General features: G+C 39.5%; 2 protein-coding genes across 4 annotated transcripts in view; one reads left to right on the top strand and one right to left on the bottom strand.

The window, feature by feature from the left end:
* Nucleotides 1-103: 103 nt before the first annotated feature.
* PRPF38A (pre-mRNA processing factor 38A) lies at nt 104-4,383 on the top strand. The gene is made up of 10 exons (XM_037404833.1): nt 104-293; nt 377-536; nt 1,078-1,199; nt 1,704-1,789; nt 1,958-2,068; nt 2,644-2,756; nt 3,191-3,217; nt 3,297-3,394; nt 3,742-3,790; nt 4,046-4,383. The coding sequence occupies exons 1-10, from the start codon at nt 164-166 to the stop codon at nt 4,086-4,088; spliced, it is 939 nt and encodes a 312-aa protein (XP_037260730.1). The 5' UTR covers nt 104-163; the 3' UTR covers nt 4,089-4,383.
* A 293-nt stretch (nt 4,384-4,676) lies between these two features.
* TUT4 (terminal uridylyl transferase 4) overlaps nt 4,677-19,591 on the bottom strand; it is a 49,881-nt gene continuing 34,966 nt past the window's right edge. For 2 of the 3 annotated variants that reach the window (XM_037404828.1, XM_037404829.1), the window contains exons 20-30: nt 17,903-18,016; nt 16,720-16,797; nt 16,146-16,323; nt 15,737-15,784; nt 15,557-15,639; nt 14,891-15,006; nt 13,057-13,217; nt 12,110-12,207; nt 8,972-9,497; nt 6,270-6,443; nt 4,677-5,237 (exon numbers count right to left, since the gene is read on the bottom strand). In XM_037404828.1, the coding sequence (XP_037260725.1) occupies nt 5,146-5,237; nt 6,270-6,443; nt 8,972-9,497; nt 12,110-12,207; nt 13,057-13,217; nt 14,891-15,006; nt 15,557-15,639; nt 15,737-15,784; nt 16,146-16,323; nt 16,720-16,797; nt 17,903-18,016 (1,668 nt within the window). In that variant the 3' untranslated portion in view covers nt 4,677-5,145. The remainder of the gene's footprint in view (nt 5,238-6,269; nt 6,444-8,971; nt 9,498-12,109; nt 12,208-13,056; nt 13,218-14,890; nt 15,007-15,556; nt 15,640-15,736; nt 15,785-16,145; nt 16,324-16,719; nt 16,798-17,902; nt 18,017-19,591) is intronic. The other variant, XM_037404830.1, reaches the window with a different exon arrangement.

Raw genomic sequence — 19,591 nt, 5'->3', positions numbered from 1 at the left:
GGAACGGCGCCATGTTTGCGCCTGGCGGCCCGAAGTCGCGGGCGGGAGGGGCGTTATGGCCCGGAGATAAGATGGCGGCCGGCGGCGCGCGGCCCGGAAGCGGAAGCGGCGCCTCACAGACGGGGCGCGGGGCGGCCTGCCGCGGAGCTGTGTAGCGGCGGCCATGGCGAACCGGACGGTGAAGGACGCGCACAGCATCCACGGCACCAACCCGCAGTACCTGGTGGAGAAGATCATCCGCACCCGCATCTACGAGTCCAAGTACTGGAAGGAGGAGTGCTTCGGCCTGACGGGTATGGCGGGGCGGGCTGGGGCGGGAGCGGGCCCGGGCCCCGGCCCGGCGGGGAGCCGCGCTGACGGCCCGTCCCTCTCCCAGCCGAGCTGGTGGTGGACAAGGCCATGGAGCTGAAGTACGTGGGGGGCGTCTATGGCGGGAACATCAAGCCCACGCCCTTCCTGTGCTTGACGCTGAAGATGCTGCAGATTCAGCCCGAAAAGGACATCATCGTGGAGTTCATAAAAAACGAGGACTTCAAGTAAGTTAGTAGCTTGATTTTTCCTTTGTTTGGTTGTCGTATTTAACGAAACTGTCCAGAACAGCCAGGGAGACTTCAGTGCAGGTTTTAGCTTCCAGTAGGCTCTGATAAACTCTTCTTGCTAAAAAGCATATCTTTCCCTTTCAAGCCTACTCCCCTTGGCACTTGGGCTGCAGTGGCTTGCCTTTGTGGCATGCGCTGTCTGCAACAATATACCTTAGCCTGAAGTATTTAGAACGAGGTGCATTAAGGGAGCAATATTAATCTAATTTTCTTTCAGTCTTTCTTTCATGTTTGTGAGTGGTAATGCACCCTGTCTGTAGATTATGTATGTATACTTGACTATATAATTATTATTTTTTTACGTGTGTGTATATATACATATACACATAGAGTACATGAAGGAGAAAAGCTAAACAGTTGGGTATTTTATTTGTTTCAATGCACTGATTTTCCTCAGAAACTTATGGGAAAAGCTCTTCTTTTATCTCAGTTGCTAAGTACACAAAAACCTCAGATACATGACAAGGTTTATTTTCAGGTACGTCCGAATGCTTGGTGCATTGTACATGAGATTGACGGGCACTGCCATTGACTGCTACAAGTATCTTGAACCACTGTACAATGACTATCGAAAAATAAAAAGTCAAAACAGAAATGGGGGTAAGCACTCTTACTTTTTCTTGTTGTGGTTTCTTATTACCACATAGGTGAGCTTTTATTAAAAAAAAAAAAACCATCCCGCTAGATAAACATAAGTACTCTATTTAGCAATAAAGCTTAAAAAATTGTGGCATAACCATCTTCTTGAAACCTTGCTTTTACTTATTCATCTTTTGGATAGTCTGTTGCTGGTCTTGCCAAGTGGTACAAATGCGAACTGCCTTGCTGATTTTACTTACCCCAGGTGCTTGTGTTTTGTGTTGGGCACTGAAATGCAGTTCCATAAATACCAAAGAAACACCACTTGAGTGCTGGTTTAAGCGCTGTGAATCTGCTAATCCTAGCTGTGCAATAATTTCCTTTTTGCAAGACAGGCCTAATGATTTTCCTCATCTTTGAGAATTATTTTGGAACTGTTGTTTCTACAGTCCACTTGATGTAAATTGTCTGTGGTGTTTTATCTTTAATCTTCTTTGTCTTTCAAATGGTATTTCCCCTCCCCAGAATTTGAACTGATGCACGTGGATGAATTTATTGATGAACTACTACATGAGGAACGTGTATGCGATATCATTCTGCCTCGATTACAGGTTTGAGAAAGCAGATGGTTATGGAATTCTTAACTGCATCTGCTGCAGTAGTTTTATCAGCTACTGGCTTGTTGCATAAAGCTATGAGACAGGCCCTTCGGGCACACAAGATGCCTCTGTAGGTGTTCTTACTTGGGTTGCATCAGATAGAGTCTTAATTTCTCCTAGAAACGATATGTTTTGGAAGAAGCTGAGCAACTCGAGCCTCGTGTTAGTGCTTTGGAAGAAGACATGGATGATGTAGAATCTAGTGAGGAAGAGGAAGAGGAAGATGAAAAGGTTGGTGAACTGTTTTGGAAAGGGATTAGTTAAAGCTGGTGCTGAACCACCACCACAGAATGCTTTATGGCCTTTGAGAAATACTTGAGGGGAGCCACCAGGAGGCTGCTTGCAACTCTTACACGTCTCCGCTTAACATATTTTCATATAAGCTGCTTGTGAGAACTTGCTAGATTCTGAAGCAGTTCTGTAGTGGTTTGTGTTTGTTAGGTTTTTCTGCCTCCTGAAATTCACAAATCTGGACCTGTTCAGTGTTAAGCGTATTTCAGATAAATGGTTTTACATACATATGTAACGGAGAGAACTGAAGGTGATGATGAATGTTAAGTTAACCATCAGAGTAAATTCTGCTGTACTTCCTAAGAATCAACAGTATGGAGAGGTGGCCATAGTAATCTCCAGTTGGCAAGCTTTGGCAGTACCGCTGACTTCTGAGTATGAAATACTTGAGGATGGGGAACCTTGACTGCATGACTCTTGTCATTTATATTAATTGTTCAGAAATCTGTTCTGATAGATAAAAACCTTGATGAAACCTGACTTACAGAACCTTCTCCCTCCACCCTTGTTTCCAGCTGGAACGAGCACCATCTCCTGACCACCGCAGAAGAGGCTACAGAGACCTCGATAAACCTCGCAGATCTCCAGTTGTGCGATACAGGCGGAGCCGAAGCAGGTCTCCAAGAAGGTGACATAGCTCTCCTTGAGCAGTGTTTTTACCTGTCATACTGCAGATGGCTGCAGCGAGTGTAGAAGTGAAGATGACGATTTAGCCAGAATCTTTTACGTCTTCCAATTCCTTTAGCTGCTTTCTGAAGTAAGGAGTTGTGATGCACAGCCACAGTCAACCCATCTGCCTGTTTCTCTAGTCCTTCAGTAGTGCTTGAACTAGTTTTTACTGATAATTAGTCAGGAAACACTCCTCACTAACCTTATTTGCTCACTCTAGTAGCCAGTCCAGAAGCATGTACTGCCTCTTGTGCAGCAGGCCAAGCGCATGCTAACTGAAGGCATGGGGGAGTGTGAGAGAAGCCCTGGTGCTGGTGCTGGAGAATATGGGAAATTAAACAGCTGGTTCTGCTTGTGATTTTTACGACTTTTTCTTTTCTCCTCCAATTACAGGCGAAGCCGCTCTCCAAAGAGAAGAAGGTAGTCTTTTATTCTATCATTTAATCTTAGAACGCGTGTATCTTTAGTATGGCTGTCTTAAAAGCTTCCTTCCTCTCAGTCCATCTCCACGCCGGGAGAGGCATCGCAGCAAAAGCCCAAGACGACACAGGAGCAGATCCAGGGAGAGGCGCCACAGATCAAGATCTAAATCTCCAGGTATTTTTGTAACTTACAGATTAACTCTGGCAAGTTTTTATCAGCAGAACATCCACGCCAACAAAAATCTGTGTCACAGTATCAAGAAGGCAGCGTAGGTGCTTAATCTGGCTCATAAAACTGATAGCGATACTAAGCACAGCTGGAGAACTCCTTTAATACATGCAAAATTGTCTTTAGTATGTTTTTGAGGTATTTGCCAGGAGGTTAATTAGAGTGCCTAATTAAAACTAGCGTTGTTCTGGCATTATTATCTAGGACACTTGGTTACTAGAAGCAGATTGCATTAGCAAAACAAAAAAGAATTCCAGGGTCTATGGAAGTAACTTATGGTTTTTATCTCATAGGGCATCATCGTAGTCACAGACATAGAAGTCATTCCAAATCACCTGAAAGGTAAATTTCTTAAGAGTATTTCTTAAGAGTATCAGTACTGCTGTGGGAGCTCTTACTTGCCATTTAATCTTGGGGATCAAAGGTCTTACAATGTTGAATATGAAGTATTTCGTACAGTACCTCCCTCAGTGTTGTAATCAACTTATGCTGTCTGCAGTTGACCATAGAAAACACCACGGTACTTCTGTGAATCACCTTGGTCTTTCAAAACAATTCCTAGTAGTGTTGTACGGCTCCTCTTACTTTCTGTTTCAGATCTAAGAAAAGTCACAAGAAGAGTCGGCGAGGGAATGAATAACAAACTAAATCGACCACACAGTTTAAGGACCTTGAACTGCAGTCTAACACTGTCCTGTTTGCTTTATGGGACAGATGGATATGTACTGGCTGCTTTAGCAGCCCATTTCTTTAATCCTTCTCCTGTACAATTGTTGTTTGATTTATTGTGGTTTTTTAATTAAAAAGAAAGGTAAGGATAGTAGTTACTCATCCTCATGACAGAATTTGAGGATTGTTTTTAAATTTTTTCTCAAGGCCTGTAAAAACTAGTGAAACGCAATAAAAAAAAAAGGGGGGGTTGATCTTTAAAAGCTCCTTGCTGTTTCTTTCGTATTTTTTATAGAGTATTTTCATATTATTTTGCGAAGTTCATGAACAGAAAAGCAGGTGCACTCTTCCCTCAAATCAAGTATTTTACAAGAAAGATACATTGGCTGTCAACAGCACATGCATGACGCCAGCATGGGGCAGACCAGGTCTACTGAGTGTGTATGACCTGTTAAAGCTGCTAATCTTTTGGCTCTTCTTTAAGACAGCTAAACTAAAACAATTTCTATTATTCTGGTTTCCTAATAACAGTCAAATGTAAGCACACATACAAATAGGGAAGAGGAAAAAGTCTTACATCCTTTTTTTTGCAGTTTTATTTTTCTTTTAAAAAGTTTTTTTTTTGGCACTACATAGTTCTGTAAAGAATAGAAGTGACAAATTTTAAACACATGAAATCCCCTTCTAATTTTATTTTTTTTAGAACAATATAAAGTCTGAAGCAACCAAAGTATGAATACAGCTAATAGAAAATAAAGAACTTAATTTTAAAAATTCTCTCTCTTTACAGTTTATCAAGATAAAACAAAACACAATTCCCCTTAAAAATAGGGTAATAAAATAGATGAAATTTGTATCACTCAGTTCTGTGATACCAGTAAAAACTATAGTTATATCTATGTACAAATGATACAGTTTAAAAACAGTCTTAAATAATCTTGTATCTAAACATGTTGCATTAAGATTTTAAATCAGAACCTGAATTTTTTTCCTCCCCTCCCCCCACCCACCCCCCATCCCATGAAATTTCACTTTTTCTGTTGAATGTAATTCAGATTCAAGTGTGGGTGTCCTTGAGACAGAAGCGAGAACCGCTGGTTACTCTGCATCAGTGGACCAGCTAAAAGAAAATGGATTACAATTACTTCAGCAAATTAAATATATTTAACAGTGCTTGGCTATATTCAACGTCTTAATCTTACTTAGAAATAAAGCCATTTACTAGACTGACAAATGCTATCTCTATGACTAACCCATTTAATGGTACAATACAGCATTACTTTAATCCTATCTCCCAAATTCCCTCAGAATCATCAGTATGTCGTTTTGTTGCATTACTTTAGTTATTCAACAAAAATAGTTTCAGGATTTTAAAAGATGGGTCTCACTTGGAAACCTTGCTCCAGCCAACAGATTAGATGTGGGGAAAAAAAAGGATTTGGCCAGTATCTCATTTTATACTGCGTGACCCAGCAACGTGGTAATTGCAAAGCCTCCAAGTAAAATTTGGGCATAGCTTCTCTCTTAGTGGAGCCAAAGGCCTTCTTCCTACCCGCCTTTTCCAGTCCTGCTGAAACACCTTTACCGTTCACTAGCATCAGAAAGGGCTGTGATAAGTGTCAGTCGTTCAAAGTACCCTGAATAACTGAACCTGATCTAACTTTGGAAGCTGGTGCTGCTTTGGCTGTGGACGGGCTGGGCTAGGTCACCTCCGGAGGACCCCTCCAACCTGAATTACTCTATGGTCTTCCAAGATTTTATCTAAGTCATCCCACAAGGCAAGGTACAAAAGCTAAATAAAATTAATTGGGACAAAAATGTCTTTATATTCTTAACATGCTCATGGGCAAATCATCTTAACCTCTATTGAAGCAGAGGTGGCTTTACAGTGAGAGAGCAGCAGTGAAGGAGAGAGGCTAGAAGTGCAACAGACTGCAAATTGGCTCAGATTTCAGAATTTTATTTAACCCCTTCCCGCCCCCAAAGATTTTAATCCATCCATACAGGAAGCCGAAGCGTTGATTTGACTCTTGGATTCATTATGGTTCCAGGGAGCCTAGCAAGTGAAACATGATTCCTTGGCTTTTAAAGCCTTTGAGACAGTAAAGAGACATGTTGCATGAGCTGTTGATTCATATACTAGTTCTAGTACCTTGAGGGTAGAAAGGTTTGTTCGGTGGATAGCTGGCATTTCCCTGCTGCATGTAGTTCTGAGGCATATTGTAAGGCCACGCTCCTCGGAGGAGAGGAAAATGGGTAGGGGTCCCATGGTCCCAAGGGACAGAAGAAGGGTTCATTTTACCAAACTGTCCTTGGAAACCCTGATCTATTTTTCAATTGAAAGGGAAAAGCACATTGCAAGTTGAAATAATTAAACAGTAAGTCACAAATACAATTTACATCTTAAATAACAGTTTGCAGGGGACGTAATGCAATTAAGTCTGATGTGCTACTTTTTTTTTTTTTTTTTCTTTTTAACATACATAAAAAATACCACCTACATTCTTCATTATTCACTATAATAGATTTTTTTGGGGTGGAAGACAGAGGATGAATCAGTTATTAAAATCAAGACCTACAATTTCACTATTCCTATGTCATTCTCATGATGAAAAATACAAGGTCTGAACAATGTTACTAATCTCCGATCCCACACAGATATTCACTATCACTGACACAGCTGTGACATCAAAGCAATTATCCTACTGCACGAAATAACTCTCAGATGTACACCGGAATTCCACTAATAATTGTATGCTTAAGAAACTTGCTATCTAGATCACTGGACCAAATTAAAATTGATTTTTAGAGAGGAAAATAAAAACTTTTGAACTCAAATACACAAATTGTAAACTATTCCATTTACAAATCCAGGACTACTGCAGCATTAAGGATGAGAAATCAAGCATCCAAGGAGGCAGGAGACACAACAGTTGATGCCAAATGCTGTATTACTAATCCTCTTTTTGTTTGTAGCTCCCAATTTTATAAGACACAGAAATGCCTGCTAGTTTAAAAACTTGATCAACGTACATTTAAAAATAAATAACTATCCTCAGTATATCAGTTCCCCTTCAGGCTCATCATTAAAAAAAAAACCCTGCAGAGAGACTTTCATTAAATAACAGCTAGACATTTAAAAAGAACCGTAATTTTTCTAGAATAAAACATGCGGCATGGCTCTACAGTATGCATGAAAAAAGTCTAAAACTTCTAACGATCCCATTTCTGATCAACTGCTGAGAAGAAAGTCGCTCCTTCCAAGTCAAGGCTATGTGAGCCCGTTTCCACAAGCTTGTTGTTCTCAAACTGTCCTAAGCAAGTAAGAAAGCAGGCTTCAGGACAGCTGCTGTGCACCCACCCAGTAACCCCACTTTAAAGGCATCTAAGCCAGAAATGAAACTTTCAAATGACTATTAAAATACAAAGAGGAAAAATACTAGGACTGGGAACTAGGAAAAGGACTGTGATGAGATTGGAAACAGAAGTTGAGGAATGGAAAGAAAAAAAAATACTGCGACTGACAGTGCAAGAAAACTGGGAAACCTTCTATGGAGGCACAATCAGAGTGGAAGCAAGCAAAATGAGACAGAGCAAGAGGAGAAAGACTGCAGACAGGGACTGACTGACTACATGATGAGAAACAGGACTCCTTAAGGGAGAATGGAGGAGAAACTAGGATTTGGGGAGCTCAGGTGAAAGAAGGCAGCTACCTGGGTAAGAAGACTTGGATTGGAAGGAGCTGCTTGAGAAAAAGTCAGAGCTGGGGTGGACATGGAGGAGGGGACACTTGCGCCTGGACAGAGAATTAAGATCAGAAATGGAGAGGCAGGGACAAAGCACGCTGAAGGCACAGAAAACACACTGATAGCAGTTTCTGTATCTTCTAGAATATATTACCCACAAAGCTCTGAAAGGAAAAGCACGCATCTCCAGCATCTCAACAAACATCTGAAACTTATTGGTGAATTATACTTCATCCAACACTGCTGACTCAGCTGAAAATCTACCGTTGCCATCAACTGCCTTAGTAGTGCAGAGAAACGCTGTGCAGGAGATTCAAAATTTCCATCTAGTGATCAACAACTTCATCAGTATATTGTATGATGGATTTTGTTTTTTTTTTAACATAGGAAGAGTTACATAAATCTTAAGACCATTATCATGTTCTAAAGATCAGTTAAAATTTAGGTGCTGCCACAGTTTGTTACACAGAAACTGTATGGGCTTTAATTGCTATATACTGCTTTTCTCAGCTTCAGACATACAAATGTACTTGGCTTTTGTACAAGGCAAAAGACTGTTGCCCACTCATCACAGGAAAAATCTGTATGAATTATTTTCAGGAAATGATACCGAGATTATGGAAGTTAAATGTGGCAGGATAAACTATAAGAAAAAAGAATGCATAAGATCATGTTATATTGCACTAAATGCAAGGAGGCAATATTCAACTTGCACAACTGTAATTCTGCCAGTTTTTAAGTTCATAGTTTTAGTCTCAGCATTCATCTAATAAACTACGTAACAACATAAATGGGAACCGTATCTGTAAGCATATTCACAGAAATGTGCTTTAGACCCAGCAATTATCAGAACATCTCTCAGTTGAATGCATGATTTCTCACATGTTGCACAGCTGTTAATGGCAGATAGGACCAATGCCTAAAAGTTACAACGATCAAACTTGCCTGATTATTTTCCTATGAAAATGTTAAGACAGTGAAAATAACAACTTAGTTTCTTAAGCATCGTATTTTTAATATAAAACAAGTTGAAAGAGTTAGCTGTTCCTGTAACACTTAACACTTGTACACAAAGTGCGAGAGGTTTGATACAACAGAGAAGAGTTACCTGAATTCCCCACAGTGCCATTGTTCACCAGTGAGTTTGGAGTCACAGGATTGTGCCAGTGTCCCTCATGAGAAGTGCTGGGGATTCCCATGGGCCTGGCAGCAGGCTGTGCAAAGATGATACTGGGATCATTCAAGCTTACACTGCTCTGGTTATTTGTGGTGCTGCTGCTGCCAGATCTCATAGAAAATGGAACATTTGTAGAATGAGGAGGGTTACCCGGTGCAGAGTGAATAACGGGCCCATGAATAGGCCAAGAAGTGTTGGGAAGCTGAATTTGGTGGTGATGGTGCATCTGAAGTAGTCCCAGGTTATGCAAGGTGGAATACTGACCTGGGGGAGATTGGGGAAAGTTAAACAAAGGCAGCTGGACCTGATGGGGTGGCTGTGCACCCTGCTGTGGTTGCGGAACGTGCTTAGACTGGGATATTGGTTGTGGCTGAGTCTGGTTAATGGAGGCTGGCTGAGAGGAATTCTGTGTAAATTGCTGAGGTTGTGGAGAGTAAGATGACTGATGCGAGTCAGACTGGAGGGGAAAAAAAAGTATGTATTTCTGATTAGTTCACTAGCTATTTAATGGTGATTTCCTTTAATAAGTACCCACTGTATTAGACTATTCACAGAAAAGGCAAAGCTCTCCCCAGCAACACCCCAAATACTGTGCCCACATTCCTGCTGGTTTAAATTTAGTGCAGTTCGACTGACTGATTTTCACCCATCAGATAATCTGGTCTGCTCATGTGGCACATCCCACCATCAGAAACATCATTCTGAGCAAACATTAGCCCCAGGCTCTTCATTAGACTCCTCACATGTCTGATTCTGATTTTTAATAGGTGTCTTCCCCATCCTACTTATTTACAGCACAGAGTCTCATTAACTAATCATCTTACATCTAAATTGAGTGGGTTTTATTACTACAGACACTTTTTCAAGTAATTCCAAAGTAAGCTCCACATATTTCTTTCATTTTTGTTTAATCTGTTAAACAAGAAATTGATGGTCCAAAAACCCAGTTTCAACCTCCATATCCTGACGTTAGGCCATGGCTAAAGGCACAGAAACAGCAGTTATTACAGCCTTTGCAGAGCTCTTACAAAGCTTTCCCTTATACCAGCAACAGCAAAAGGCATAAACCTATTTCATCTGTTCGATATTGCAACTAAGCAGAGAAGCACTTCCAGAACTGGGGTGGGTGGCTGGGAAAAGTTTCCCAGTTCATCTGCCAAAATGTATTACCAACGTCTGCATTAACCTAATCTGGTTTTAAGCACTGAGACAAGAAGGTGATGGCATAAGATAGGTGCCTCCAAAGGGAAATCTGAATGACAGGCAGCTACCTAACCCAGAGATAATTACCTCAATCTCCCCCTTGGAGCTGCGTGTCTCCCTCCATAGACTATAGCAGATCGCTAAGCTCCAGGTACCTCAGCTGCTGTCAAACAACTGAAGTTAAAGGTCTCTGCAGCTTGTCACTATCCATGACTGCTCGCCTGTCTGTTTACATTGGCAGTCACTTTTCTTCAGTAACCAGAGGTCTGCAAGACTCCCACATGCCAGCATTTCAGAGCATTTCTTATAGCAGCATGCTGTGTGCCTTTGCCTGGGCAAAAGCTGAAGCTCAGAAGCTGGGATTTCTCCCTGCTGCTATTCCAACTGTTCCTGTGTGAGTGCCTCCTGTGCCTTTCTATCAAACCAGGAAGAGAAAGTAAAACCTGGGATTTGAAAGACAATGACTAGTTTAACAGTTTAAATGTTACAAAAATGGAGCACATGCACTAGCTACAGCCTTCCCGCAAACATTAAACCACCACAAGCACGCACTGGACATGACAGCAGCAGGAGAGGAGAAATGTTAAGCTCCAGCCTCTTGGTCTGCTTCCACACCCCTGGTTTCCCCTTTTCTCTCTCTCTTGCACTACTAATATTCCCCCTTTCCCTTCTCTTCAAACAACTCATGGACAGCACATATCGGCCAAGAAATCCTGGCCAAACGACAACCATGCAACACGCACACAGAGTCCATGACATCCAGATGACAGAAGAATGTGCACATGTAGTAAGTCACATGCGCACGGTGTGCCTGACTGTGTGTGCACCCACATGTCCAGCTTCAATTTCCCAAGCAGAAATACAAGGCTCCTAAAAGGATTCTTTTGTGTCATGTGATAGCATGGTGGCAGTTCAGCCCTTTACTTAGATTAGGGCTGTATCAGTCCCTCCTTAACAGCGTATTTTTATAGTAAAAATGATGTTACAAAGTCTCTGTTACTGGAGCAAACATTCCAATAAATGCTCTCTGATCAGATAGGAAATACTCTGTACCTAAAGTAGTCAATTGAAATGAACAAAGAGCATTAGTGACCAGCAGCCCTGTTTACTTGCCAGCTTCATTAGCAGGCACACATTTCTCAGACTAATAGCTTAAAATTCCTGAGTTTCTGCTGTATTTTGTACTCCAAATACATTAAATGCCAAGAGCTGTTATTTGCTCAAATACTCTCTGCTTCCAATCTCCACTTAGAAGCAAGTTAAACGTATTTTTCCTAGGAGACACCTGAAGAAATACTAAGAGAAAACTACCATAAATTTCCCCATTGTTCTGTTTGTGCTTCTAGTGTGCCCTGGCAAACTTTTGCCCTGTGTATCACATCTGAATTGGAATATGATTCATTCGTGCTCCTTGCCTGTATATGACAGCCCCTTAAAGACAGTTCTCTTAAACCACAGAGAATGATGACAGTCACAAAGCTAAGTCTCTACCATGTTAACAACGAGCTATGCCATACTTCCCTTACTAACTCCAGAACATTGGCAGAAGAACTAAGTTCAAGACTTCAAAAGGCATCCTAACTTAAATTTCAAAGATAGCTTGCAATCCTGAAAAGCCACCTTCACTAGCTCATATGAAATTTGGCTATGTAGTTTCCATACTGAAAGACCATAAACGCTCTCCAAGAGACACTACATTATAAATAGAAGTTTAATTAACTGGCAGAGTGCAATGTTGGTCATTATAAAGTCCAGAATCAGTTGAGAAAAAACTGCACAAACCTGTTCCTAACATGGCCCAGCTCAGAACCCTAGCTGGTTTGCTACAGCTTGCTTACTTCAATACTATAGCTAATTGGAACTTACACATTCTGATGACTGTCTAGTGCGCAAGGGTCGTTCCACCTGTTGCTGACTCACAGCCACTAGCTGTGAATTTACCATGCTTCGGACCAACTGGGTGCCTAATCAAGGAACAAAAATGTTAATAAATAACACAAGGTTATGGATTACAGCATAATGAACACAGAACTGGGAGTCAGAGATACCTTAAATCTCATGTGACACAGAGCAGGTAAATCACTTTAACCTCTCCTCTCCTTTAAGTGGAAAGCCCTTTGCTACAAAACTCACTTTGCTACCAGGTGGGACAGCTACTTTAAGTTTCCACCCTATTGCATGGAATGTGTAAGCATTGGGATTTAAAATAGCAATAGCAACAGCAGAAACTTTTAGGCAAAGGAAGTGGGAGACGGGGCAGGAGAGTGAGCAAGGGCTATGAGAATACAGAAAAGCATCAAGGTCTTGATCATCTCAAGCATCTTGAGTTCATTTATGATTGCTTTCTCTACTTGTTTTACTAACAGTAATTTGAAAGCTAGATCTAGCTTCCTAATGCATCTGTATCCTTTTGGAACTATTACTTTAATACCCCTGATTTTTGGTGAAATTACATTTACGTACCTCTCACAGATGATGGAGGGTTAGCTAACATTTGAGAAACATTTGGAAAAGGAAATGCATTAAATTATTACTATTATTATTACTCCTAAATGCAACCATTGTGAGTGGAAGACAAATAATGCAATACCCTGAAGTACACTATACTTACTCCTGAGTACATTTTTACCACCCATGCAAAGACCATACTTCAGGAGGCATTACTCCCCTTGAAGAAAAGCAACATTTAGACTAAAAGCTGTATTTGCAATAACTAAAATTAGCAGTTGCAGTAATTTTTTAAGGTAATTACCAGGTCTGTATAGGGATCTCAGAACTCTCACATTATATTAACACCACATAAACTAACTTACCTGGCACGCTATTATTTCTCTGACGGGTTTGTTTGAATTCGGGACAATCTCTTCTAACATGACCCACATCCCCACAGATGAAACACCTTTTCTCTCTTGTTTCTCTATCATCTTCTTTCACTTCTTTTTCATCATCTTTCTCATTCTCCTTCTTCTTCAATCTGAATAATAGTTTTTGTTAGCAGTATCACAAAACCACATAAAATATAAACTCTGTAGAGTTGTTATACTGGTATGTTCAAAGGAAATGGTTACATAAGCAACACCTGTACCAGAATACAAATATCTGAGCAATCCCAGAAAAACACTTTCAGAATCTGGGCCAGTTAACAACCTGTTGGCATAAACTTAGTTAATGAACTTAAAAGCTCCCCAGAATTATCCAGAAGCTATCTGACTGTATTGCACAGAACTATACCTACAGTTAAGTAGGGTTAGGAAACTGCCAGTTAGTTTGGAGGTAGTTCTATGCAACAATCCCACTGAGTCAGAATATACACAAAATACATTAGCTGTATCTTGTAGATATAACCTCCCCCTGACTGCAGATGTCATATTTCTCTATATTAGCATCCTGAGCCTAGGCCAGATGTGAAAGAGAACACTGGGGCTCTTCCAAACACTCAGCACTAGGTACAACAAGGAGGAGAAGAACTAGTGATCAGGAACCATCACAAGAAGTAAAGGTCTTTTTCCTCATGATATCTGTAGGATTGTTGAGTATTAATACTATTGTGTGAGTTGCATATACAATTTAACAGAGATTCTCCCTGGCTGTAGTAGCAGTTTGTGTGAAGAGCAGATCACAACTTCTTTTCCTGAGGTGTATGTAGGGAAAGAGGTGATGGAATTCAATGTGCTAGTGCTTGTGCACAGTAGTTAAAGGAGTGGCTGAAAGAAACCGTCAACCTGTGACCTTAGGGTTCCAGTCCCGTTTCATGTATCTTGAACTCTGCTGACTGAACAAACGGCTGTAAACAAGGACTTTGTAGCAGGAAGAAACCAAGAATCTTTTGAAGAATTAAGGTGCACACAAACTGACCATAAGAAGTAAATGAAAAAGCCCAGACTTTAATCTGCATTCTAAGGGCTTCAACAGGTTTTAGGAGGAGCTAGACAACCTACACTGAATGGGTCATTAAAAATCCAAAGATGTAAAAAAGCAAGGAGTGCACATTCTCTGTCAATTCCTGCTGAACTCTCTTTGGAGACACTGATCTGCATGTACTAGGGACTCCTTCTGCAGGAGCACTGGATGCAAAACTTGTAAGTGCACTTAACGTACAAGTGCAAGATCACTAAGTGACTGACACTAGTATGATGTTACAGAAATGCACCTTAACTACGTAATTTTAACTACTCCTAGATTTTAATAAATGAACTTTTACCTGCCTTGCAGAGGTATGTTATCAGATCTATAGTACAGCTCAAATTCAGCACTGTTTTCCAAACATGATCACTATGGCAAATATATTTTCACACATTACAAATTGTGAAGCCAGACAATATAGTCTCCAATATGAATGTTTACACTACAAAGAGATAATTTAGTAATCTAAATTTTAAGGTAAGCTGTAACTACAGATAGATCATAAAGCTAACATATTATATACGTTGACTTTACTCTGTGTGTGCTTGCATAAACATTCTAAGATTTAAAGAGATGATCATAAATAGTCCTAAGCAAAAACAGGATGGGAAGTTGAGGATCAGATATGAGGCTTTGATTTTTGTCTGCAATTTAGTGTATTCTTCTTTTCCATTAAAATTTCAAATATCAAATCTCTCTTGATTTCATCTCAGAGATTTTACATTAGCTTTGTATATCACTTACCTCCTCCTCTTTGGACAGTCTTTCATGTAGTGACCAATTTTTCCACAGACACGACAACATCTGTCATTGGGTGCCAATTCCCCATCAGTCAGCACTTTTGAGTCAAAAAAGTATTCCTATCAAAACACATCAGACAGATATATTACATAAACCATTCACTTACAAGACTGAGAAATGAAAGCAAAATGGACAGCTTTCATCTCCTATTTTTCCCTAAATTTTACTACTTCATTATACCTAGTCCTTTTCCTCCCCTAGATAATGGCAGCTTTTTCAGAGAGGCGAATCAGTTTGGGCTTAAGACCCCTTTAGACTTAGGGCCAGAGGCTAAGTTTGCAGAACAGCTATCCAGACTCCAGCCTGCTACCTACCTTCTCCTTCCCCAAAGGCTTCTTCAGACAGCAATTTTTTGAATATGATCTATTTTAGTATCTGAGTCACTGCTTGTATCCTTTCTGAAGCAGTCTATGTCCCTTCCCAAATGACATGATTATATCGCCCATTTTATGCAGGCGATCTGTAATTACATATATTGTGCATACCAAATTGATAAATATATGGTATTTTTTATATATATATACACATACACATACATGAGACTTGCTTTGGATGCACCCGTTCAGTGGATGAAAAGTGAAAAGCACAGTAAAAACTATGAAAACTTACAGCTTCTCTTCCAACAGTTGGGTAGAATGGGGTACCAAATAATTTTCTCCCATTGATAAATGCCTTCATTATGAAATTGGTCACTATTGAAGAAAGAAAAAGTTATTGGAGAAAAAAACAGTAAAGGCACAACACTAGGAATTACTGAACATTAATCATTAGTAGACATTAATAGCTTACTTTTCCTAGAGACTCCAGCACCGAGATTATGATTCAAGTCAAAAGGATCTGTATAAAGAAGGGAGAAAAACCAATCAAGAGCTGGAAAAAATGTGTTGCAACAAAAAAAAATATTTCAACACAGAGAATTCCATTTTAAATGCACTCACAAAGCAGGTGAGAGCAAAGCAATGCTGAGTGTTCTAAAAATATGAGACTAACCATAATAAACTAAAAGCAATTTATTGACGTATACTAAAAGTTACAAGTCTAATCTCATTTTGTAAGCTGTAGGACTTGCAAACAATGCTTTTTTAAAACATTGATGGTAGTTTCCTCACATAAAGGTACTGTGCAATAAGAAGAGATCCTCAAACAACAGCATTCATCACTCCCTCCTTAACAGAATAAAAATTAAGCAGACAAGTACCTTCAATGGCAATACATTTGGATGTCCACTGTTTCTCAAATGTAGTTAACAGCTTCTTCTGCCGAATGCTGATCACATACTCCTTGAAATCAAATTCTTCAGTGTAGAATCGCAGCAACCCTAGCCAGAGTTCTCCAAGTGATTCAGTGTTCTTTCCAAGAGAAGGCAGACGCTTCTTCTGCATGCCATAGAAGACACAATTTCTTCAGCTACAGTTACTGAAGCATTCCTCCTCTTCCTGAACTACCTCTCTAACTATGAGTTTGTCTACCATGAACAGTTTTCACTTGGTTAAAGTAAGATTAAACCACCACAGTTAACACTACCCTCAAATCCTAGACTGTTATCAAGAGTAAAAGTATTTTTCGTTATTTATGTTATTTAGAAATTATTTTAAATGTACCAAGAAAAAGCAGACACTGATTTCAGCAAAACATGACTCATTTGGGAAGTTATAACAATACGGACTTGGAAGTTTAACTACTGTTCTGTATGTTGCACTGCTAGCACTGTATTACTTTCCCATAAGAACAAGCTTTAAGTTTTAATGACTCTTCTGGAATAAGAATATTACCAGTTCTTCCATATCATCAAAGAAAAAAGCATTCCATCCATCCACCATTCTTTGTGGTATCTGTTTTCCATCAAATATCTGCCGACACAGAGAAGGACACAGTTACCACTCTAATTCAAAGTCATCATAAAAAAACTTGCAGTTCTGCTGGTAAGAAATAATACAACAATATAAATCTGTTAATTTTAACAATTACTTCTTATACAGGCAGCCTGTCCCATTGGTAAAAAGTTTCAAAGTCTTTTTGTATTATTACTATACCTCTCTCAAATTACTTGGATATTTTATTTTTACTTGTTCTTTGCAACTAAGAAAACACGACTGAATTACCTCATCAAGATTCCAACTTCCCTTCTGCCCACAAAATCTCTAAGGAGACTTTGTATGACTCCTATTACATTCTGACTTTAGCAAAGCCAAGGGGAAATTCCACTGTTATTTAAATGCACTCTCAGGGTAGCAATAAAATAACAACCCCCAACCACTACTAAAGTATCAGCAACAAAATCTGAATCTCAACTGCAGTGCTTAAGCCAATTTTCTTCTTGCACGCAGACAAGAAGGAAGTCAGGAAGGGGTAATTTCAGAAGTGCTTGGGAGCCCCAGAGTGTATCCAGGAAGAGGGAGGTAGCCGACTAATAATATTCTCCCTACCCATGCAATGGAGAAACAGAATGTTATTTTTTTAATAAAGATTCCTGGCTCATGTAAAGTACCTTTAAAGTTGCACCAAAGCATTAGTTATCTTTTCTTCCCCCTCATCAAATCATAAAATCAACTTTTTCTCTTATAGCTATGGTGTTAAGCAATAAATAATGCTTCTGACAATAACTGATGGAAGAGCTGGACTCACATCTCAAGAGCATCTGGCACACTCTCATAATTACAATTCCCTTCTCTCCATACCACCTGTCAATTTTCTTTCTATCCTGTTTAGCATATAAGCATCATCATAAGACCAAAATCCCAAAGTAAATTTAACAGCAGAACTTAGGTTCAACAGATTCCTGATTTTGTTGTGATTTTTAAGTTTTACCCACTAAAGCCAAGTAGGAGTTAGGAACCTGCTAATGCAGAAGGTCCTATTTCATCCATCCCCCTGATCCTAAAAGCCCAGACTTCTCATATTCAGTTTGAAGAAACACTGCACCTATTTTCATAGCCTCTTCTTCTGAAAACCTACCTCTTGAAGAACTGGAATAACTGGTGGATTTCTCTGCTGTAGAAAGTACAAAACCATAAGAATATAGGCATACGAAGACAGACTACCACGGGATGCATCACCAATATCGCAGCGCTGAAAAAAACCACATTTTAAACAAAACACTGAATTTACATTTTATTATTCAAGACCAACAACTATGTCAAGAGAGTGAGCAGAAATCCCACCAGTAAGTAACAGAAAATACATTCATCTCATAACTAAAAATTGTTTCATGAAGCCTGAAAAATAAATGTCCCTAGAGTCAAGTGCCATCTGGCAAACCCACAGCATAATTTGACTAACATAAAAACAGAAAAGCTTCTTACAGCCAAAAAATTTTTTTTTAAGTTTATGATGTGCCAAATTGAAAAAAACCCAACAAAATCAACCTCCAAAACAGAAACCCCAACAAACCTCCACACCCGATGTCCATGTTTCAATACTGTAAAATCTAATTTTCCTAAACTCATGTTACTAGATCTAATTCTATGACTCCTTATTGTTTCACTTTCCCTCCCTTTTTTTAATAATTAATTAATAGGCAAGGATTTCCATGTTGTGGAACTGGCAACTTAGGCAATAGCTGGCATTTTGTTAGCATACATACACATACCTAATTAAACCATGATCCAGCCTGCACAACACAGCGTAAAACAATCAGTTATTTCCTTATTATAGTTGAAAAAATCTTATTACAGTGTAACCTTTCTACAGCACCTGCTTCTAAGCTACCCTTTGCTTCAAGCATGTGTCATAACAAACAACACATTTTTAACCTCCTAGGTCTGGAAAAAACACAGATTCACAAATTACTTTCACATTAGCAGAAGCAGTGACAGCTGTTCCTGGTTTTTTAGCCAATGCAAACAGGGGAGGAAGGATTTTGCTTAAACACAGTGTACCTGCATAGCTATGAAGTCACCTCCATACATACACATTCAAAAGTACATCCCACAATTTGGAAAGTTGGTCTTTACCGTAAGACTTTTAGAATGTATACAACAGTATGCAATACTACAAAAAATACGTTTCATCATTATCTACACAAGGCAGTTTTAATCTGGACATAGAGACATGGCAATATTCTGCACTGCTGTGACCACACCAAAAGAGAATTATTACTAGTCTGTAATGGTATGAGTAAGTACATTCCATTTTATTCATCTTGATGCATTTTATTACATTAACACCTCACAGCATGACACACTCTCCATACATAACCCATTTTTTATTTCCTTGTTTCACTAAGCTTTCTTTGGATGTGTTTGGGGAGTGTATTTAATAGTGCAGCTTGAATAAAAAGACACACCATGTATCAAAGGCTGTATAGTCTAGCACTTTGTTAGAATATCATAAGGAGAGAAAAAAAAAAAAAAAAAAAAAAAAAAAAAAGGAGATTTGGCGTTTGGTATTCCCAAACTCTTAAAGTCAAGTGTATGTCCTAGGCGTATCAATAGAGACATAGGCATTCATTCATTCATCAACCCGTACCTACTCCTGACTTTCATAGTAAGTAAAACAAGACAAGTAGGCCAGAAGAAAGCTGCAGTAATCTCTGGGCTGGTCATAGCTATGGCAACTTGGAAATTCCATGCATAGCCACAAGCCTTACAACTTACAGTTACCATTTTTTCCAGTTTTGCTTTTCTGGGGTTTATTTTTGCATCA

Source organism: Falco rusticolus, chromosome 11, assembly GCF_015220075.1.
Source record: "Falco rusticolus isolate bFalRus1 chromosome 11, bFalRus1.pri, whole genome shotgun sequence".
NCBI lineage: Eukaryota > Metazoa > Chordata > Aves > Falconiformes > Falconidae > Falco > Falco rusticolus.
Note: the sequence above shows the minus strand (reverse complement) of the source record. Positions and strands in the feature narration are given on the sequence as shown.